This window comes from Pinus tabuliformis, chromosome 2_2, assembly GCF_031772625.1.
Source record: "Pinus tabuliformis cultivar Carrire ecotype Pingquan chromosome 2_2, CPIR1, whole genome shotgun sequence".
Classification (NCBI taxonomy): Eukaryota; Viridiplantae; Streptophyta; class Pinopsida; order Pinales; family Pinaceae; genus Pinus; species Pinus tabuliformis.
In genome coordinates, this window is record NC_142300.1 from 466840151 (window position 1) to 466864854 (window position 24704).

Sequence of the window (24704 nt, forward strand, 5' to 3'; positions counted from 1 at the left end):
AGTCTAAGATGATGCATTATTATCCATGAAATAAGCCCAGGACAAGTGACAGGCTGGGAGAGAGGGCTCAGTAACTACACATTATGTAGTTTTAGGTGACAGGGAGAGAGGTTGGTCACTAAGACTGCGTAGAGCGCAGCTCAGGCTTGGTTGAGGAACTTTTAAGCACAGTCGTTACCGAGGGGAAAAATTACGCAGGGACCACTAGGATATAGGATTGCGCAATTGAGACAGATAGTGGTTGATGCAAGATGCGACCCTGAGAGACAAATATGTGTTTTTTTTTAGAGGCAAGGAGGACTAGGCAGCAGAGAGACCTGGAGGAAATATCTCCACAGTTCATGAGGTCAGTGAGCTCCGACTAAGGGAGGACACTAGGGAGCACTTTTGCACAGTTCTGAGAGGCAAGGCAGGTTGGGATCTCTATGCATTGCGAGATTCCAGCAAGCCAAGGGAGAAGCTTGAGGACCGAGATTGCGAAGTGCACAGTTCAAATCAAGCTGGGAGGATTTACTGCATAATTATGAGGATGAACAGAGGTTTCTCAGCTTTGGAATTGCACAGTGAAACTACCATGGGGGATAGTGACTATACACTGTGCAGTTCTAGGGAGAAAGGTTGCATCACTAAGGCTTGAGACTGCATAGTGCACAGTTTAGTCAGGGTCTAGTGAAACTGAGTTTCCTGATCGAGAATATTTTTCAGAGAAATGGCTAAGTGCTAGAAGAAAGTGAACTTGTGAAGAAATTGAAATTGTGATCACACACTTAGCATACTTTGACAACACAACAACATAGACCATCGAAACAGCAAGACAAAGCACTACCCTCTCGAAGACTGTCGCATAACAAGAAGCGACAAGTGCGACACTTGAGTTATAATTTAGGACGATCGTGATGACACTTGTGTGACAGTGCTTAAAACCTTTTGTATGAGTATGATGGGTGTTTACATACCTAGGAAAACTCAAATACACAAAGACCAACCTTCGAAACCACCAGAAAAGGTCTGCAAGCATGGTAAATAGTCAAACATGCCAAAAGATGACAATTGATCAAACAAGAAAAAGGGATGAAAAGGCTCTAAGAAATCTCATGAAATGAGCTCAAGTGTTTGCAACAATCAAGGGAAAGACCAAGGAACTATTTGAAATTTGAGTGCAAGACAAAATTTTGTAGGATTTCACAACCACTACAACATGTACATAAAGTTCAACCTATCTCATATATATCAAATTATTCAACAAATCACTACATTCACTAAATTTGAATGTTTATAAAAACGCTAGATAGGATAGGTGGGGTTATCTTCAACTTCATAGGACTCTAGGTTTATCGTTGGCTCAGGAAAGAAATCTACACAATATTGTAATTTTTAATCATAGGGGACTCCATTCAATGTAATCATTGGGAGGATTAGAAGTATTGTTTCTCAACTCTCTAAATATCAATGTTATGATTTTTTAAGGATCAACAACATCAAATCATACCTAATGAAAAACTAAGAAGTTAAGCTACTAGGGGGTCATTAATAATTAATGATCAACTTTTATTTTCTCCTATCCCATGAAATTTCAATGGTTCACAAAGGTCTTGGGTGGGGGAAAATATATCCACAATCATTCTTAAAAATGGAAATGGATCATAGGTTGGAAATGGTCGGGAAAGGAATGGGGTCTAACAACTTGCCCCCTCCATGTTCTCTTCATGCACATCCATGTTGCAGTTGCAAGACAACAAAAAATTGTAACCAAGGTGGTGAAATTCATTTCTCTACAGGGGAAGGTTAATGTGGAATTCATTTTGCAATCATTGGTGATTTGGTTCCCACAGTAGGAGGAGGGGATATAACCAACCATAATATTTTTTGAATTAATTGTATCTACAAAAAATGAGCTCCATAATGGTGAAAATGTAGGAAATGACAACCCAACTTCATTTTGCGCAATGGGGGGGAGAAATGATTTGAAATTTGAGAGATTTCTTCACTATAGAGCTCCATATGGGATCTATCAAGTCAACCTATAAGTAAATCTCCACTTTAAGGTATGATTACATTTTATAATTGCCTCCACAGGTCCTGGCAGTTTCAGTTCTAGTTTAAATTTGATTTTAAGTCTAGAATTGGTGTAAACATTGTTCTGTGTCTCTATGAGGAAGTAGGGGGGTCTACTATTGAAGTTGGATTCCTTGGGAAAATATTCATTGTGTACCCTATTCTCCTTTTTGGGATGTTGTGTGCCCCTCTTGGGTGTTTCCAGGCAACCCCCATCAGCCTCAACCTTTCAAGAAAAATTATTTTCTGGTATAATCAATGTTCTCCAAGGATTTGGAATTTTGACCCTTTTGATAAACAAATGTTGTCCCAACACCTAGGTTTATTTTTTTCTAGTTTCTCCCCCTCCCCACCAATTCGGTTTGGTGGTTCTATAAAAGCTTCAACAATTGGTCTTCATGAGATAGTTATAATCAGGGATTTATATGGAACTTTGATAGGGGTTGTGGAAGTGGGGTGGATTTTAGCATCATTGGTGTTTAACATGTGTATTATGGTCTATCAAGTGCTATCTTGGTGTTGGGGTTTATTTTTTCTCCTTATTTTTTGTTTCACTCCCCTTTGAGTGGATTTAGTTGTGCAGTGAGAGGCCTTTCTAGGCTGCTTTTGTGGGGTACCTCCAATTGTGGTTTCATTTGGAAATTTTCCAATTGGTGTAGTAGTATGGTGGCTTATAGTGCAATTGGTTTTAGAGTTATTTTTCACCTTCTTTAATTTTGTGAAATTAGATTGGGAAAAGGCCCTTTCTCAACTGCAACAAGACATTCTACATCTTCAACTCCAATACAATCAAATTACATCTTTGTTAATTTTGCTTATGGAATTATTTATCAAACTGAGGGTAAAAATGCAGACTACTGTGGATGCATTGGCAACTCAACAGAGGATAAAAACTTAGGCTGTTACGGATGAGTCAGAAGCTCTTCGAAAATAATTAGTGGATCTCCAACCTTGTTTAGGTTAGCTCCATTAGGGAGATTCTTCCTCAGCACACTCCTCTTCTCTATCTATGGGGTGTGTCCTCGATTTAAATGTTCTTCCTTCTGAATAATTTGATTATGTCATTATTGCTAGCCCTTCCCTTTCTCATAACTTCTTGTAGTTTAATGGGAGAAAGACTTTATTTTTCTAAACTTTGTTATGTGGTAGTGTCTCCAAACACATATTTTTCACATTAATATAAATATTTTTTTTTCTAATTAAAAAAAAATAGATAAAAGGACTACTAACATATAATAAGTTTGTTTTATTAAAATCTTTTAATTTTTAATGTATTGTTTACATATTATAACAATGTAATATATATTATTTCCATATAATATATTACAAAGAGTAATAGCTACAATGCAACATAGTCCATGCCTCTGTCGCTATCGCTAATTAATTGATTAAGGGTTGTACAGAGAGCCGAGAAAACTCCACACAATGAAAGAAAAAATATCTCCGCACAACCTTTAACAATAGTTTAATTTACATGCATACTGATAGGTTAATAACATATCTACCTCGATAGCATATGTTAATAGGTTCATAGGTAATAATAATGCACATTCATATGTGTGTGCTTTGACTCATTATCTTGGAGTGTGAAGCTCTACACAATGAACTTAGCTCATTGAGTGGATCTCAACACTCCCGCACAATGAACAATCATTAATTCTGATTTCAAAACAATCATCAATGAATATACGTAACTCCATGGAGTCTCAATATTTTTCCATATAAATTTAATTACAAGTAAGATTGACAATTTAATACAAAAAACAATGTATGTGGTAGTAGTCGAACTTAAATTACTGTATGATTGTTGCTTTGATTGGAATTTTTACATTAAGTGACCAAAATCTGCCATTTCAATTTTGGGAGGTGAAATGAGACATTCCCAGTCCATCTCTGTATATTTGAAATGAAAATTTCATTTACAGTTTACATGAGCTACCATAGGGTGGAGAGTTTAATTAAAATGTCAATTGGATGAGCTCGTTGATATCTGAATGTACAGTAAAGTTCAAATGGTTGTAAAGTTTGATGCACCACCTAAGTTTAAAGAGTTATTGCATTCATGTGGAAACACGAGAAGGTGTAACCTCTATTTTTGTTGGTTTGAATGCAATAAACTTTATAATAGGAAGGCTAATTTTTATCCCCAAGAACACATATAATATACAAGAATGGAATCCTAATTGCCTCTCCTTATATCATTGCTTCAAATGGACACTCTCCAAATAAGAATGCAGTGGAACAAATATAAAATACCTATAACATAACTAAGCCTCCTCATTGAATCATGTTCAAGCCCATAACACTAAAGAAAGGCATCTATCCCAAAGCCAAGAAGACTCTAGCTCCATCCCTTGATTTTTTTTTTCCTTTACACTTTGAAGTCCACTGTGGTGACCATAGATATCACCCAATTTTCTCTTTTTACCCATGGTGCTCATATTCGATCTAATATTGTTATATTTATTCCAAATCATATGTTGGTGAGATCTTACTGATGGAACTATGTGGATTTCACTTTCTTTTTATACACCAACAACTTCAGATAATGTTGCACTAAGAAATTGGGTTCAAAAATTTAAGCTACACACTTCGACGAAGTGTATAAAACTCCATTCTCGTTTACATGCTTGGAAAACTACTACTTTTGCAAATCAATATGAATGGAACTGTATCACAGATTGGAATTCTAGCACATGGGTTGGGATGCTTCTAGTGAGAGGCCTCATGTTACCAATATATTCCTGAATTTTTTGGCACACTCGATATTTGTGCAAACTTCATTAATTAAAACTTCTTCAATACCATCCCTGTAGATCAACTTCTTCATTGTTGTAGGAATAATTACAACATTTTTTTCCTTTTTTTAAACACCATAAAAGTAGAGAGACAAACCACTATAGAGGATTTTTAAGGAGAATAACAACATCCCTACAACTAAGATCAACTAGTTCGTTCATGTTTAATGTCCCTCGTAACTCATTTAGCTTCATCAATTATGACTGCAAAGAACTTGTGGCATCAAAGATTTGGTCATATTAATTTTCATGACCTGCTGCTACTTCAGAAACGAGGTATGGTCAATGGTCTCCCTATTTTGAAAAATTCTCATGTTGATTGTGAAGCATGTGCTCTTGGGAAGATGCATAGGGATGATTTTCCCTCCAATTTAGATAGAAAGAAGAGAGATATACTAGAGCTTGTGCACACTGATATATGTGGGCTGATGTAGAAAAGATCATTAGGAGATGCCTATTATTTTTTGTTATTTGTTGATGATTGCACGAGATTTACCTGGGTATATTTTCTCAAAAAGAAGAGTCATACCTTTGAATACTTTAAGGATTTCAAAAGCATGGTTGAAAAAGAGACAGGGAAGTTCATCAAAATTCTCCACTCAGGTAAAGGGGGAGAATACAAGAAGGTTGGTTTCATCAAATATTGCAAGGACCATGGGATAGTTAAGTAGTTCACAGTACCCCACACTCCTCAACAGAATGGGGTTGCAGAGAGGAAGAATAAAACCCTTATGGAGTGTGCACGCAACACGTTAAAAGGTAAGAACATGTTTAATGGATTTTAGGTAGAAGCAATAAATACTATAGTATATTCAAAGAATAGGAGTCCAACAAAAAGCCTTGATTTTTAGACCCCATTCAAAGTTTTATTAGGATTTAAGCCTGCAGTTAATCATTTAATAGTTTTTGGCTCGGAAGATTTTGCTCATGTTCCAAAGGAGGATAGGAAGAAACTGGATTCAAAGGCCATTAAATGCATATATTTTTGGTACTACACAGAGTTTAAAGCTTATAAATTGTTTAATCCATCTACTCATAAAGTGTTTGCAAGTAGAGATGTAGTATTCCATGAGTAGGTTGATGATGGAAACCATGATAGAGGCAATGAAGAATGGCACATGCATTTGCTGGTGGAAGATGGAAGTGATGAAATAGGGGACAGGAATGAGTAGCAACAGTAGCAGCAAAAGGAAGAATCCAATGGTAAAGATGTAGTCAGCAAGCCAAGTCCACCAAGAGATGATCAAAACAGATTTGAGGTCAGTCCATCATTAAGGAGATTAGGTAGGAAAATTCAATTACCAGCAAGATATAGGTATCACGATCTTATAACTAGTATGTTAAATGTTGTTTAACCCTCTGATTATAAGGAAGCGGGCAATATGATGAATGGAGGACAACCATTGAAGACGAATATGAGTCAATACTTAAGAACGAAACTTGGGATTTAGTTGAACTACCTAAAGGAAAATAACCCATAGGTTCCAAATGGTTATAAGGGCCAAAATTTAAAGCAGATGGTACTATAGAAAAATATAAAGCTAGGCTGGTAGCAAAAGGGTGCTTGCAGAAAGAAGGCATAGACTATAAGGAAACATTCATCCCTGTAGCTAAATTAAACACAATTAGAATGTTAATTTCTTTAGCTACCAAACATCATTGGATGATACACCAGCTAGATGTGGAATCTGCTTTCTTAAATGGTGAATTAAAAAAAGAAGTGTATTTAATGCAACCTAAGGGGTTTGTTAAACAGGGGGAGGAGCATTTAGTCTGTAGATTGAGGAAAGCATTATATGGTTTAAAATAGGCACCTAGGTCATGGTATGATAAAATTGATTCATTTTTCCTGCAACATAGTTATAAGAGGAGCAAGAAAGACCCTAATTTGTATACCATGTTTGATGAAAAGGGGCAAATTGTTTTGATTTCTTTATATGTAAATGATCTTATTATTACAGGAAATGTAAATGAGGTCATTAAAGAAATCAAAGTGCAAATGTCACGAGATTTTGAGATGAAAGGCCTTGGAGAGTTACACTATTGTTTGGATCTTGAAGTCTCGAGGGATTCTAGCCAGACTTTTCTATCTCAAGGAAAGTATGTCAGGAGCTTATTGAAAAAGTTTAGAATGGATCAGTGAAAATCTACCTCTGTGCCTTTATAGCAAAATCTCAAACTTCATAATGATGATGGTTCTAAGGAGGTTGATGAAACACTATATAAACAGATAGTTGAGAGTTTTATTTATCTAACTACAACTAAACCTGATTTAGCTTTTGCAGTTAGTGATCTGAGCCAGTTTATGTCAAAGCATCTTGAGAGTCATTGGGTGGCAGCGAAAGGAATCTTAAGGTATCTTCAAGGAACCTTAGACTTTGGTATTAAATAAACTGATTCGTTTGATGTTAGATTGATAGGTTTCTCAGATTCAGATTGGGCCAGAAATCTGGATGAAAGGTGATTGATAATAGATTATGCATTCAGCATTGGGTCCAGGGTCATTGCATGGAGCAACAAGAAGCAGAACATTATATCCTTGTATTCAGCAGAAGTAGAGTATCAAGCAATGTGTGCAGCAACATGTGAGGCAGTTTGGTTGAGGAGACTTCTCCATGATGCTGGATAAGAACAAAAAGATCCTACGGTTATCAAATGTGACAACCAAGGCTCAATCAAACTTGCAAGCAATCCAGTGTTTCATAAAAACACAAAGCATATCGATACACAGTTTCACTTTGTTAGGGAGAAGGTTCAGTCAAAAGAGATTTATATTGAATATTGTAATACTTGTGATAATGTTGCAGACATTTTTACTAAGCCCCTCGAAAAAATTAAATTTGAGTTAATTAGGGAGATGTTAGGAGTACTAGTGAACCCTTTCTCCATTAAGGGGGAGTGTAATTATGGAGAATGTATTATTGGAGAGAGTTTGTTCATTAGTTGTGTGTGAGACTTAGTTTAGGAATTAGTTCCTACATTCCTGGTGGTTGTCCTAACTCTCCTACTTACATGTAAACTATTTATTCTTGATGATTAATGATGAATGTGTAGAGCGTTCTACCAGAGGCAGTCTCCAGGTGAAGCTCCACACCTGTGAGTTGCACAGTTTGAGAATATATCTTGTTTTCTTCCATTTTTAAACATTTACAACAAGTGACTATTAGCTAACTAATTGATGGGTTATATACATAAAGAACGTATCTATATGAGGGGATTAGGGCAATACTAAAAAAAAATTAGTGTTATTATTAAGAAGACCAGTTATCTATCTCAAAGAAAAAATATAACAATATGATAGATGTTAATAGACACATTTTTGTACACCAAAAAGACTCCAAATATTAATAGAGAATCATTTAGCAAATTTTGAGCATAGGAGAGGAGCAAAGGTCAAGCATTTATGGAAATAAGATAAATTATGCGCTTCCTGGTGAGTAGATTCATCTCAATAAGTGTGGTTCTAATTTTTTTTTTATATCATACAATAAGTGTGGTTCAATTTTTTTGGTATAACATACAATAATTAGTTTGACAATGTGTGGAGGTTTCTTTGTGGGCTCACATTATTTAAAAGAAAATTTGTTTTGAGAGTGTAATTATTGGCATATCATAATTATGCTTTTGCTCTTAATTTTTATATATGTGTGATTGTTGCATGTTTAGAAATATTTATGTGATCAGCTAAGTTTAGATCTGATTTATTTAATTAAGATAAACATATATTAACAGCCATATAGGACATAAAAAATTTACTACACAATGATACTTTTGATTTTTAGTGTACTATAGAGTGTAGCCGTATAAAAAAATGTATGATGGTACCAGAGAGACAGAGTGCTAAGTCATTCACACAAGCACTTCCTTGATAAGGAATAATTGTCTTGCATTTAGTGTTGCACATCAAATAATGCGTGGAATTAAACAACAACATTATTATTCTAGATCAACACAACACAAATAATAGTGGCACTCAAATTTAGCTAGTTCATGTGCCAATATGAGCAACTACCACTAGTGCCTTAAGTCATTCGACCACATATTACTACAACAAAGCATATCTACCTATGTTTTCAGCTATGTTTATGTGGATGTGTCACCCTAATAATCGTGTTACATAACATTGATTAGAACAAATGAATGACACAAGAAAAAAACACACCTTTATCATTTTCTAATTATCAATGTAGTTATAATGTTGTGGAGTAGTAGAAGTAGTGTGGCAAGTGAAGACATTGTCGAAGGGTTTGCATGGTTATACAAAGGGATAAATTAGTTGCAATTTCTTTCAAAAAGTGGAAAAAGGGAGAATTTACAAACTCAATTGTGGAAATGTAAATTGAGATGTAGTGAAGAGAATACTTGGCTTCGTCCCTAATGTGGATCCATGGTTTCCACAAAAATATTAAATTGAATTAAAGGATGGCAAGTGGGCTTAAAAATATCAAGAACAAAACTGAATCCATTATAGATGAAATTTGTGGTAAAATCTAGATGAAGTTTGTGGTAAAATCTAACAATTTGGATGCACTAGATGATGTGGCATTTGTAGAGCGCTTGGTTGATGTGTAAAAAACACTATGTGCAATGAAAATGAGAAGTTAATTTTATATTTTTATTTTCATTATATTTATTTTACTTATTTATTAGAGTAATATTTTATAATGAAATAGATATGAGTGAAATGAAACTCTCTACCTAATTCCAAGATTATTCACTAGAATTTAATATGTATAAATGGATTGGATTAATGACTTTGAAAGATCAATTGATGAAGCATTTTCAATATGTAAACTTATAACTTAAGCAAATTTTTACTGATTTTGAAATAAAAATAACACTAAAAAAACCAATACTCAAAAAAATTAAATTATAACTTTATAAACTTCGTTCCAAAAAAATTTATATAGTATTTGTAAATTAAGGAAAAAATATATTTATTATTATTTGTATTAAAAATAATTTATATAATTTCATATTTTTTTCATCTTAAAATCAATAACCCGGCACATCGGTGATAATCCGATTACTTGACCAAAACTCGCGTAACTTGCTCTGATGATTTGCTTATCTTGGCATTATAAACATATATTCCATGATAAATCACGTATTCTACTGTGATAATCCGTGTTTTACCATGATAGCTCGAATGATAATTCGCGTATTAATTGATGATAAATCGTGTAGCGGAGGTCATAGCTCGCTAAAAGGTAGATAATCAGCATTTTTGGCATAAATGGCAAAAATTAGTCGGAAATCACTGGCATAAATTGGAAAAACAAGTCGCATATTAAAGTAATGGCCCACATATCCAGTGGTGATGAACAGCGTATCCCATGAATTAAAAGACGATAATCAGCGTATCTCGATGATATGTCGCGTATGGAATACTGACAGTTAGCGTATCCATTTGGAAGTCGCATATTAGCTGATATTTCGCGTATTCAATCATAACGCGGATATCCACCGATGATAATTCTCGTATTTTATCATAGCGCGCATATCCACTGATGATCCAAAAAATACAGATCGGTTCCAAATATAATGGAGATTACAATTATTGATTCGTTTTATATTCATAATATCCCGTTATTAGCCATCTTTATTGGGCATATATTAGAAGATTTGGCTATATATGATCTTATCAAATTAAAACTTTTTACTAACTAATGGAGATCCAATGGCACATTCGGTCAAAATTTATGATACATGTATTGGTTGTACCCAATGCGTACGAGCTTGTCCCACAGATGTATTGGAAATGATTAACTCGTGTATTCGGGGCATAATCGGCGGTGAAACTCCCATAGCCGGCCGACGCTATACCCAAATCCGGCGGTGAAAACTCGTATAGCCGAACTGACAACTCACAAATCCGGCGAACGCGGAAAGATCTTGGGCGTGAGCATTATTTTCGGAGTGGATCGTCATTGATACGTCCATTCGCGTATCGGCCCTCCGACTTCCTTAAATCAAATGCAATATTGCTTCAAGATCCGGAAGTGGAAGGTACGCATTCCGGTTGGAAGAGGCGTTCAAACAAAGCTTACTTGTGAGATCAACTACAATTTCTCCAACGGCTCGACATTTTTTTGCACCACCAGCAGCCTCATCTTTTGAAATAAATTACCCTCTGCCCTGAAAAATGGACGTTCTGGGCCTGGGTGGCAGGACTGCGAACTGCTCGGCGGCACCCTATTTCCGTGGTCTGACCGGAATAAGTGGTGACTTACCCCGAATGAAAAAACGAGACAGATGTGTATGCATGCAATTTTATCACTGATCTAGGGGTTTAGGGTTTATCAATTTTATCACCATATTCAAATGAAGAGGAGAAGACACTAAACAAACTCCAAGGGATGTGTGTAAGGAAATCAGCAGGGCTATTGATGTTATAGGCCTGCAGTGTTGGAATTTTCTGATAAATTCCATAACAGACAGACAAAAATTGCTCTGTTTTTGCACTCTGTTTTTTGCAAAGAAAAAACAGAAAAAATCGTTTGCTGGAAACGATGTTGCAGCAACACAGTTTCGTGTTGCAGCAACTGAAAAATTAACTTGTATTCATAAACAGTAAACCAACTGATATAAGTTCGTCTTCCTCACATACAGGGATTTTCACAAAAGATTTATGCTGAAAAGCATCTTCCTCTTGACAGAGGGATTACATCAGGAACGCTTCAGTTCCACAAACCAATTTCTGCTATCTCAGAAAGTTACAGTTTCAGCCACACAGGCTGTTGCTGAAACACACAGTTTCAGTCACACAATCTGTTGCTGAAACACGTGTTTTAGCATCTGGCAGACAGTTGCTGAAACACGCCTGTAGAATGCATTGCTGCTCCAAAACAAAGCGAGAGCGTCTTCCTCTTAACAAAGGGATTCACCAAGGACTGTGCTTAAGAGCACCTTCCTCTTGACAATGGGATTCACCAACATGCGTTCTTCAGAGGCACTTCAATCTGTGTCTACAAACAGTTGCTGTTACAGCTGTTACAGCAACAGGCAGACAGTTCTGAAATACACAGACAGTTGTTGTAACACGTGTTTCAGCATCTGGCAGACAGTTGCTGAAACACGCCTGTAGAATGTATTGCTGCTCCAAAACACAGCGAACACAAAGAACTGTTGTTCATTACATCTTCCTCTTGCACATACGCGTTGCAGTGTATTGCCCTGCAAAACTTCACGCTGTTGCGTGCTCCCCTTTGCTCTCTACTGCTGTCCCAGCGCTCTGTCTCAGTAACTCTGTTTATCACTGCACTGTTGTGCATAAAACAACTTCTTCTAACCTTACGCTGCTGCGCCTCTCTCTTACTTTTCAGTCCCTGCACTGCTGTGCAAGAGGGCTTCATTCATGTGAGCTCGTGCTGCTGCACATTCTTTCTTAAACACACAGAAATTACATTTGAGCGCTGCTGCGCTACATTGCAGAGCGATTAACACTGTTGTGGCTCTACACATATATAGTGCAGGAAGCGGTCATAACTTATCCATCAACCGCTTCAACCCTCTGACAGAGTCTCTGCTGCACATAATGAACAAATCTGATCTTTTGCTGTATTTCTTGAGTCGGTTGTGCTGAAACCCAAGACTGATAAATTCTGCGGCTGGCTCGAGGCTGGTACTTTCCTTCTCGGCCATGCTTCTTCTTTAATGTTGTAGGTGAGCAGTTATTGCGCAGAGCTCGGATCTGATCTTCCTCCTCATTTGGGAACACAAATAGGTAAAGGGTGAAAGGACACTTATGGCGGTGGCGTGAATAAGCCGACTCCTTGTAAGTCCTCTATTGCGGCTCGCTGCTGCTGCACGGCAGTTGGAATTAATATTCCAACACTCCCCTTTTAATTTCAACTGCTGGGCGTTCAATCATACCCACGCTAGTGCTAATGCTGGCCATTCCTTGCACTTTAAATTATGCTTCAATTACTTGACTGTATTTGAAAATCACTGTCTGTCTTCAACAGTAACACAGAAAAAATTCTTGAGAAATACCTTAGATTCTTTCTTGGCTGAGTCTTCACGCTGCTGGAGAAGTTGCTGCTGCAAGAAATCTTTCCTTCAGCTTCTTTGACACTTCAAAGAGCCTGGACTAGCTCCGATACCATGTTGGAATTTTCTGATAAATTCCATAACAGACAGACAAAAATTGCTCTGTTTTTGCACTCTGTTTTTTGCACAGAAAAAACAGAAAAAATCGTTTGCTAGAAACGGTGTTGCAGCAACACAGTTTGGTGTTGCAGCAACTGAAAAATTAACTTGTATTCATAAACAGTAAACCAACTGATATAAGTTCGTCTTCCTCACATAGAGGGATTTTCACAAAAGATTTATGCTGAAAAGAATCTTCCTCTTGACAGAGGGATTACATCAGGAACGCTTCAGTTCCACAAACCAATTTCTGCTATCTCAGAAAGTTACAGTTTCAGCCACACAGGCTGTTGCTGAAACACACAGTTTCAGTCACACAGTCTGTTGCTGAAACACGTGTTTTAGCATCTGGCAGATAGTTGCTGAAACACGCCTGTAGAATGCATTGCTGCTCCAAAACACAGCGAGAGCGTCTTCCTCTTAACAGAGGGATTCACCAAGGACTGTGCTTAAGAGCACCTCCCTCTTGACAGAGGGATTCACCAACATGCCTTCTTCAGAGGCACTTCAATCTGTGTCTACAAACAGTTGCTTTTACAGCTGTTACAGCAACGGGCAAACAGTTCTGAAATACACAGACAGTTGGTGTAACACGTGTTTCAGCATCTGGCAGACAGTTGCTGAAACACGCCTGTAGAATGTATTGCTGCTCCAAAACACAGCGAACACAAAGAACTGTTGTTCATTACATCTTCCTCTTGCACATACGCGTTGCAGTGTATTGCCCTGCAAAACTTCACGCTGTTGCGTGCTCCCCTTTGCTCTCTACTGCTGTCCCAACGCTCTGTCTCAGTAACTCTATCTATCATTGTTGTTTATCACTGCACTGTTGTGCATAAAACAACTTCTTCTAACCTTACGCTGCTGTCCCTCTCTCTTACTTTTCAATCCCTACACTGCTGTGCAAGAGGGCTTCATTCATGTGAGCTCGTGCTGCTGCACATTCTTTCTTAAACACACAGAAATTACATTTGAGCGCTGCTACGCTACATTGCAGAGCGATTAACACTGTTGTGGCTCTACACATATATAGTGGAAGAAGCGGTCATAACTTATCCATCAACCGCTTCAACCCTCTGATAGAGTCTCTGCTGCACATAATGAACAAATCTGATCTTTTGTTGTATTTCTTGAGTCGGTTGTGCTGAAACCCAAGACTGATAAATTCTGCGGCTGGCTCGAGGCTGGTACTTTCCTTCTCGGCCATGCTTCTTCTTTAATGTTGTAGGTGAGCAGTTATTGCGCAGAGCTCGGATCTGATCTTCCTCCTCCTTTGGGAACACAAACAGGTAAAGGGTGAAAGGACACTTATGGCGGTGGCGTGAATAAGCCGACTCCTTGTAAGTCCTCTATTGCGGCTCGCTGCTGCTGCACGGCAGTTGGAATTAATATTCCAACATGCAGCCGGAGGACATCCATGATGTAGTAAAGAAATCCTGATTGGGAGTTAGATCAAAATGATACAATATGTTTGTATCTGTAATCGAGGTTATGCGAAAATCGAATCCCTTATTACGAATATTTTGTGAGATTAATGATCAAGCACAGCAAATCATTGGAAACCAATCATACGAAGGTATTATAGGAGTTGAAGGTCGTATACTTGTCATACCGAAATTGTTTGACACCAATGTCGAGGATATCAGCAGTCAAGACCTGTATCAAGAAATACATTGGGTCTTCATTTCAATAAATTATATCCTGCCTTTAATGGTGCCTTTATTGTGTAAATAAATAATCGAGATCTCATCATAATCTTAAATGTACATCTATGAATTTCATAGAAAATCCATTAAATTTTAGATTCCTTCCCGGAACAACGCCCATGTTGTGATGATTCCGCCAAGAAGGTAATGAGTGGAAGTATAATGATGTAACTTAGAGATTTTAACTTTGTTTTCAACATGAATATATTTCGGCGATTGTTCTTAGCATTTATGTTTTTATTATGAATATGATATACGTTTCATATATATATACTAACGGTTAGTGTTTATTTTATTTTTTCAAAAATATTTATATAAAATATTTTATTTGAATTTTATTTTATAATATTTTTTATTAAAAGAGAATATTATAATTAATTTTGAGATATATTTACACTTATATTACACTAATTCATCTTAATACCAAATCTAGCAAGCATCGAGAGGGATCAAATTTCTCGAGGTACAAATTTATTTTTTGAGTGCAAAACTTGAGGAAAGGTTTGCAGGTTGAGAGATTTGGTCTCTCTCGGCACTTGATAGATCTGGCGTTAAGATGGATCTAGAATGGTTTCAGTCGTTTGCGGTCATACAAAATTTGCCCAACATGTAATTATTTTGATAATTTTAGATATGTTAAATATGTCTAAGATTAATTTGGTCAATTTACTTTAAAATTTTCTTTGTTACCTCAGTTTGTTGAAATGAGAGAGACTCTTAGTAACTTGAATGATGAAATACAAATTTTAAGTGCAAAGTTTCAATGTACAATTTATATATATAGAAAATGTGAATACTAGGAATATAGCAATTACAAACAATCTTCATTGCAATCAATCTGAAACTATTGTTTTCCATTTTCTCATATCGATCATATGAAAAGAGTAGTTGGAATCATATACCATTCCAATATTTAACTCGAGCTATTGTACTAAACAACATACCTTGTCCCTTCTCTAATATTAATAATAGTTTTCTCCAAAGTCAATCATTGTGACTTATGGACTATTAAACCCCAAATAATTTTCAACGGTAGTTATTTTCTATTACCGCATTTGAATGCAAAGTAATTAACAATGTTGAATGATGGAAAATAGGAATAATAAGAATGTACCCAATTATAAATTCAAGTAAGCAAACATTTTATTTAGGATGAAAATTCCAATATTGTATTTATGGTTGAATAATTTTTATGTGCTTACACTGAGAGAGCGTGTGTATGTTTTGGGGGTGAGAAGGAGAGATAAGGGGAAATAGAGATATAGATGGGAGGAGAGGTAAGAAGAGAGAGGCAAAGACAGGGAGGGAGGAAGAGATATGGATATTGAGAGAAAAATGTTAGAAAGAGAGAGAAGGGGAAGAGAGAGAGAGGGAGGGGAAAGGAAGGTGGCATAGGGAGATATATAGATATGGAGAGAGAGAGTGTATGTTTAGGGGATGAGATAGAGTGATAGAGAAGCATAGACAATGGGAGATAGAGATGTAGATGGACGAGGTAGAGATTTGCTTACACTGAAATCATTGCACACTATTAATCTAATTACTTTGAAATTAATATACACCATACATCTTGTTGCATCAAATCAAAAATCAACATCTACACTAAAATCAATGCATTTAGTGAAAACAATCAAATAGGGTTAGAAATCAACATCTAAACTGAAATCAATGCATCTAGTGCAAACAATCAAATAGGATTATAAATCAATATCTACACTAAAACCAATGCATCTAATGCAAGCAATCAAATATGAGTAGAAATAAACATCTATGTTGAAATCAATGCATCTAGTATAAGGTATTAAATATGATTAGAAATCGACATCTACAATGAAATCAATGCATCTAGTGCAAGCGATCAAATAGGATTAGAAATCAATATCAATTTTTTGATAAATGTAAATATATGATCATTAAAATTTTATTTTAAAAAATATATTTAAAAAAATATTTATGTTTTATAAATAATATTAAATTAATAAATAATCTAGTGATATAAATCAATATATCCTTAAATCTTTGTATATTATAATAATACAACAACATTATTGTTTTTTAAACAAAACATAAAACAACAATTCTTAATATTTATCAACAAAGATGAGTGAGAAGTCTATAGTTTGGTTTAATAGTTTATTATTTAATTTTTTTTTTATGTACATATCATTATTTAATATTTTATTTTTTGATATTTTTATGTAAATAAAGCTCAACCTATGTCATATATATCAAATTATTCAATAAATGAGTACATTCACTAAATCTGGTCGTGTATAAAAACACTAGATGGGAGATGTGGGATTATCTTCAACTTCATAAGAAAAATCCAAACAAATTTTGATTGGAGTTTGGAGACAACTTCTAACAACCAAGTGGAAGGGTATGCATTATTTCAAGTTCCCTCATTGGCTCAGGAAAGCGATTATATCCAATATTTTAATTTTTAATCATAGGGGACTCCAATTAATATAATTATTGGGAGGATTATAAGTATTCTTTCTCAATTCTCTAAATATCAATATTATCATGTTTTAAGGATCAACAACAACAAAGCATACACAATTAAAACTAAGAAGTTAAGCTATATGGGGTCATTAATAGTTAATGATCAACTTTTATTTTCTCCTATCCCAAGAAATTTCAATGGCTCACTTAGGGCTTGGGTGGGGACCAATATATCCACACCCATTCTTCAAAAGGAAATGGATCATAGGTTGGAAATGATCAGGAAAATATTGTGATCCGAGGACTTTCCCCCTGCACGTGTTGTAGTTCCAAGACATGGTCGGGAAAATATTGTGATCTGAGGATTTTCCCCCTGCACGTGTTGCAGTTCCAATACAACACAAATTTAGAACCAAGATGGTGAGATTCATTTCTCTACGTGGGAAGGTCAGTGTGGCATTCATTTTGCAATCATTGGCGATTTGGTTCCCACGGTAGGAGGGGATATAGCCTACCACCATACTTTTCGCATGAATTGGATCTACAAAAAAAATGCTCCATAATAGTGGAAATGCAGGAAATGAAATCCCAACTCCATTCTGCACAATGGGGGGAGAAATGATTTGAAATTTGAGGGATTTCTTGGCTCTAGATCTCTGTGTGGGATCTATCAAGTCAATCTATAAGTAAATATCCACTTTAAGGTATGATTACTTTTCTTAATTTATTCCATAGGTCCTGGCAACCTCGATTCTAGTTTAAATTTGAGTTTAAGTCTAGAATTGGTTCTTTGGCTCTATGAGGAAGTTGGGGGGTCTACTGTTGAAGTTGGTTTCCTTGGGAAAATATTCATTGTGTACCCTATTCTCCTTATGGGGATGTTGTGCGCCCCTTGGGGGCCAGGGTTGAAGTCAAGGGTCGAGGTGATGTCCTCGTGGGTGCTTTCAGGGAACCCCCATCAATCTCGGCCTTCCAAGGAAATTGGTTTTTTGGTATGATTAATGTTCTCCAGGGATTTGGAATTTGACCCTTTTGATAATAAAATGTTGTCCCAACACCTGGGTTTACTTTTTGTTGGTTTCTCCCTGTCCCCTCCCAATCGGTTTCATGGTTCTATAAAAGCTTCAACAATTGGTCTTCATGAGATAGTAATAGTCGGGGATTTATATGGAACTTTGAGAGGGGTTGTGGAACTGGGGTGGCTTATAGCATCATTGGTGCTCAACATGTGTATTGTGGTCTATCAATTCTTATCTTGGCATTGGGGGTTATTTTGTCTCCTTAGTTTTCGCGTCACTCCCCCCTTGAGTGGACTTAGTGGTGCATTAAGAGGCCTTTCTAGGCCACCTTTGTGGCATAGTCCCAATTGGCATGATAACATGGTGGCTTATAGTGCAATTGGTTTTAGAGTTATTTTTTGCCTTCTTTAATATGTAGAAATTAGATTGGGAAAAGGCCCTTTCTAAACTACAACAAGACATTCTACATCTTCAACTCTAATATAATCAAACTGCATCTTCGTTAATTGAGACTATGTAATTATTTATCAAAGAGAGAGTAAAAATGTAGGCCATTATGGATGCGTTGGCAACTCAACGAAGGATAAAGATGTAGGCCATTGCAGAGAAGCTGACAACGCTTCAACAATAATTAGTGGATCTCCAATCTTTTTCAGGTTAGCTCCATCACGAAGATTCTTCCTCAGCATACTCCTCTTCTCTAGCTATGGGGTGTGTCATAGATTTAAATGTTCTTCCTTCTGAAGAATCTGAATAAGCCATTATTGCTATCCCTTCCCTTTCTCATATCTTCTTGTAGTTCAATCGGAGAAAGATTTTGTTTTTCTAAACTTTGTTATATGGGAGTGTCTCCAAACACATATTTTTCACATTAATATAAATATTTTTTGTTCTAATTCAAAAAAAAATATAAAAACACTACTAACATATAATAAGTTTTTTTTATTAAAATATTTTAATTTTTTAATGAATTATTTACTTATTATAAAAATGCAACATATGTTCTTTCCATATAATATATTAAACAAGAGTAATAATTGTAATGCAACATAGTCCTTTCCTCTATTTGTATGCTAACAAGAGTAATAATTGTAATGCAACATAGTCCTTTCCTCTCCTCTATTTGTATGCTAATTAATTGATTAAAAGTTGTGCAGAATGCTCCACACAATGAAAGCAAAAATCTCTCCACACAAAACTCTTTGCACAAGCTTCAACTATAATTTAATTGGCAGGCTTACTCATAGGTTAACAACACGTGAGTATGGATAGAATAGTTTAATAAGCTCATAGGTAATAATAATTGATATTCATATGAGTGTACTTTGGCTCATGAACAATCGTTAATTCAGCTTTCAAATTAATCATCAATGAATAGAGGTAACTCCATGGAGTCTAGAAAATTTTCCACGTAAATATTTAATTATGAGTAATATTGACGTTTTAATACAAAGGCGACAGTGTAAAAATGAATGATTTACTTGCACTGAAACTCGTCCAACTCATGATTTTGTGCTTTGTTCATTATGTTTATTTATTTTTCTACGTTAGAATATTCTCATTTACGTACTGGTGACAAGAATGGAGCATTTCCGACATTATGCTCGTGTGACTGCATTAGATATAAAAATTTCCACGAATTGCCACTGAATGTGAATACAAATAATGGCGCGGAACTTTGTCATAACAAGTGGGGATCCCAAGATAGACATAAACGATGGAAGGAGCAAAGTGACGAGAAGGAAAAAGAATGAAGTGGGACCAATAGAGGATCGCTATGCATCACAGTTTTCCTCAGCATAGCGGAAGATCTCTGGGAGGTGACTGGAGACTCAAAAGAGCGTCAGGTCCATTGTTAACCACAAACACCATGGCCAATCCCCATGTTATGTGCACATCCAAGTGGCAGTGCATCACCCAAGCGCCTGCAATAAATAATGATCACCATAATTACCACTATGCGCAAAGTAGGATCCAATATTCAGGACACCAGTACAGAAGGAAAGTGGAATGCTGTGAAACAAATTAAATGCTCACCAGGATTGTCAGCCACGAATCTTATTGCAGCCCAGCCATTGACTGGAACGTTCACAGTGTTGCGCATAGGAGGATCCACCAGGTTGAACTTCTGAGGATCGGTTTGTGCATTATAATTGCCAAAGCCTGCTCCCACGATGTAGAAGTCATAACCATGGAGATGGATAGGATGGCTTTCACCCGCAAATATATTGGTTCCTTGAAGAATTACTTGCACCGTCGAGTTATATTTAAGAACTTTCACTCTTGTGGCTTTCACAGGGGACCAGAGGCCTCTGCTGATGTTCTGTGCGGTATAATCAAATCCCACGGAAGGGATATCAGGGAAGTCCGTGGAGAATACTCCTTTCATGCCAAAATGCTGAGCTTGAAGGATGGAAGAAGTGGTTGGCGGGACAAATGATATGTTATTCATACTTGCTGCAAATCTTGATCCGTTGGGACCTCCACAAGACTGCCCTGGACATTTGATCAACCCCAAACCGATGGTGTAGAACAGATTCTCCTCCACACTCTGAGGAACGAAGACTGGGTGGTCGTGTGAGCCCAAGCTTCTAAGACCATTAGCGAAGCTAGTAGCACTGTTGGTGTCGTTATAGAATGGAAGATTAGGCATGGCTGGAGTTGAAGTCTTAGAGCTTCCCTCGTATTCTAAAATGGCAGTGGTAGTGGTGTTATCGAAGGGAATTCCTTGTCCGCTGGAATATGCTCGAGCAGCCATGTAGTATCTACCTGTAGCCTGATTGGCAGTGAGAAGTATGTCTGTTGTCTGGCCGGGGCCGAGCATCAGAACATTCGTCTGAAAAGGTTTTGTATACAAGGCATCCACAGCGACAACTGTCATTGTATGGCTAGCAATGGAGAAGAATAGGTCAGTATTGAGTGCAGCGTTGATAACACGTAGAAGATTAGTTTCCCCACCTTTCATCGAGACGCTAAAGGTATCTGCAAGTTAACCATCGTTTGCCATTAGCGACCAATCATTTGCGAGCTTACTAAATTCGGAAATATCTGAATAGATTCAGTCTAATGTACCTGAAGTAGAACATTTGTATAAGTCGCCTGGTTGTCCATTTATAGTAAATGCATCTGAAACGTTGGGGGCAGCTCCTGTTCGGGTTGCTTGATTCACAACATCCATGGGATTCCTATTCCACCATTCTCCTGTCAATGCAAACAGGGTCAAATATTTCAATCGCATTACAACTTAAATTGAAATGGTGCACAATTAATATTTCTAACAGAAGAACATAAAACATTGAATAATGCGGCAGTATACCTAGAAGAATGGGAATCTGGCGATGCGGCCTGGTAAAGGTAAAGGGATAAGTGGTGTCCAGCCTTGGCAAGATGATCAGGGCTCCATACACAGTAGCTCGAAGCCATGAACTGTGTGCATGCCACCATAGAGTCCCTTCTTGACCAGTGATGGTGAATTTATATGTGTAACTTCGCCCTGGGCGAATGGGGCATTGTGTTATAAATTCAGGTCCATCGGACCACCCTGTGCGAAATTGCCGCACTCCGTGCCTGTAAATAGAAGCATAAACAATTTATTCCTTTTAAAATTATGCATTAACATCAATATGATGCAGTACTACTCGGTGGGCTAGAGACGTACCAATGAATGGTAGCGTTATATTGCGCCTGGTTGTGCACTTTCACTTTAAGTTTGTCTCCGTTTCTAACATGCAGCGTAGGACCCGGGAACTGTCCGTTCACAGTGATGATATTGTGTGTCCCACATAACCTTTTAACAGGTGTAGATCGAAGCTGAATTTTGCGATTAACCAGCCACAAACATCATTACTTTAAATTGACATGACTAGTGCAGGTGACACATATTCAATGAACCGAGGCAACTACTAAAAATAATTTCCCAGAGAAATTAGTGTGAAAGAATTTACGATGTGTGTATCAATGTTATTGACAGAACGGCCATGAAGTGCATCCATAAAGCAATCAAATAATACCAGAAAAATCTCCCGCAATATAGCTCCTTTTTCTACCAAAATATAATATACGTTTACATGGAGAATATTGAAGGTGGGAAGACATACAACGAATATGTGAGTGTGTAGCTTCGCCGAGACCATAGCAGTGAACAAGGTTAGGCATATGACCATCTCCACAAATCTGGCTGCAAATGGCTGCGCGGACAGATGTTGATTGAACGCCTCCATTGCCTATAGATTGATTCACCAGAACGATCCGAACTTGAAACTGCACAGAATTGAATTGACAGTTGAAGAGGAAGGGACGAGATAGGCATGGATCACAAAATTGCCGAGATCAAGTATTTATAATTATCAATTGAACTCAGTTCAGTTCAGTTTGGTGATTGGTCTATGTTCGAATTGTTAAAGTCATTATAAAATCACGGCAAAAGCTGGTGAAGCTGAAAGTCGTTACAAAAAGGCTAAAATCGGTGAGCTGAACTCCAGATTAAAGATGAAAGCACACTCAAACCGTTGTACAACATCCGAAAGGTCTGTTCACTCGATGACGGCACCACCCCAGGGAATCGGGAATCAATCATCTGACCTGCCATCCATATATTATCTTTGGTGGAGACATGAAGACTATGTTCATAGTCTCTCTAATCATTTCTCCCCATTATTAATTATGCACAACATCATGTACCGCAAGAAGCAACAATGAAAGCTCCACAAAGATTGTTATCAAATTTTGTGTGCACGGAGAGGGTTTAAATATCTGATTAATTATATTGTTTTAGTACGTTGAAATATCTTTGTAAAGAAGTGTTGATTTTAAGTCCGATCATAATAATTATTCTTGTAAGTTAATTGTAAACAAATAGTGCATTCAAAATAATTATGAAACGACCCATGATCATTATGGATGGTAAAGAAATAATAATAAAGAATTTAATGGATGGTAAGGAAATAATAATAAAGAATTTAATATGATGTATGGTTTTTATTTAATTAAAATGAGAAGTTAATATAAGGTATATTTTTTACTTTAAAAATACTTAAAAAAATTGTATTTAATATAGAAGTATTTGTATATAACTAATATAGATTTATCTTAACTCTCGAGGGATCAAATCTCTCTAGGTGCAAACTTTTCTTCAACTTTTCCACTCAAAAAAGAAGTTTGCACCTCAAGAGATTTGATCCCTCTTGGCGCTTGATAGATCTCGGGTTAAGATGGATCTATGTTTGTTTTAGTCATTATCTCCCTCTCTATCTCCTTCTCTCTCTCCCCTTCTCTCCCCCTTCATCTATGTGTCTCGCTCTCTCTCCCCCTCTTTCTCCTCTCCTCTCTCTCTTCCCTCCTCTCCTCTCTCACTCGCTCTCTCTCAATCTCTTCCTTGTCACTCCCTCTCTCTCTCCAACTCTATCTCTCTGTGTCTCTACTCTTCCCTTTCTCACTCTCCCCCTCCAAATCCATCTCTCTCCCTCCCTCTCTCCTTTTCTCTCACGAGTCCTCTCTCTCTTCCTTCCTCTCTCTCTCATCTCCCACCTCCCCCTGTTTCTCTCCCCACTCTCTCTCTCTCTCTCTCTCTCTCTCTCTATTTCTTTCTCCCCTCCAACTCTATTACTATCTCCCTCACTCTCTCCCTCACTCTCTCCCTCTCTCCACCCTCCCTCTCTCTCATCCCTTCTCTCCCTCCCTCTCTCTCCTCTCTCCCTCGCTTTCTCTCCATCTTTCCCTTTTCACTCCCTTTCTCTTTCCATATCTATATATATCTCACTCTCTCTCCGTTCCTCATCCTCTCCCTCTTTCTCTCTCTTCCCCTTCTCTCCCTCTCTCTCCTTCTCCTTATCTTCCCTCCTGCTATCCTTTCTCGCTCACTCTCTATCCATCTCTCCCTTGTCACCCTCTCTCTCTCCAACTTTCTCTCTTGATGTCTTTCTTCTTCCCTCCCCCTCCAACTCCATCTCTCTCACCCTCCTTCTCTCCTCTCTCTCAAGTCCTCTCTCATTCCTTCCTCTCTCTCCCTTTCTCTCCCACCTCCTTCTGTCTCCACCTATTCATTATTAGGATGAGGAAAATTTCATGAATATTTGTAATGCTTTGGGTCAATATATTGATTGGGTCAAGACATAAGAAGGAATGTGATATTTTGTTTGAATTTGCTTTGAAATGGATCTATATAAGGGGCTACCAACAGCAATCAACTTGTAGCTAGACAATTGGATTCATTATCAAGGGGTACATTAAGACCAACTACCATTAAAATATAATATTTTCCATGAAGATGGGCATTTTCCCGTTAGATTTCCAAGGAAGGAAGAGACCTAGAAAAATAATCAAGAGAGTGATTAATGGCAGCAGCTAAAACAAAGAAAGGGAGCTCTAAAGGAGAGTGTGGCTACAAAACCTTAGGAAGGAAATGGATCAAGATCTAAATCCCCCTATTCTCCAAAGAAATTAACCACTACAGATGAAGAATCTTCCTCAAATAATCTCAAGGGCCCTAGAGGGAATAAATTTGAAGCCTTGAACTTGGTATATGAAAATGG

The 24704-nt window shown here is 37.1% G+C and overlaps 1 protein-coding gene across 1 annotated transcript; it reads right to left on the minus strand.

Moving 5' to 3' along the window:
- Nucleotides 1-19635: 19635 nt before the first annotated feature.
- On the minus strand, nt 19636-22466 carry LOC149193330 (laccase-12-like). The gene is made up of 6 exons (XM_089406577.1): nt 22272-22466; nt 21833-21984; nt 21491-21741; nt 21247-21375; nt 20212-21156; nt 19636-20099 (listed from the first exon to the last, which is right to left on the minus strand). Exons 1-6 carry the CDS (start codon nt 22392-22394, stop codon nt 19969-19971), a joined length of 1731 nt encoding a protein of 576 aa, XP_089262703.1. The 5' UTR covers nt 22395-22466; the 3' UTR covers nt 19636-19968.
- Between the last annotated feature and the right edge of the window lie 2238 nt (nt 22467-24704).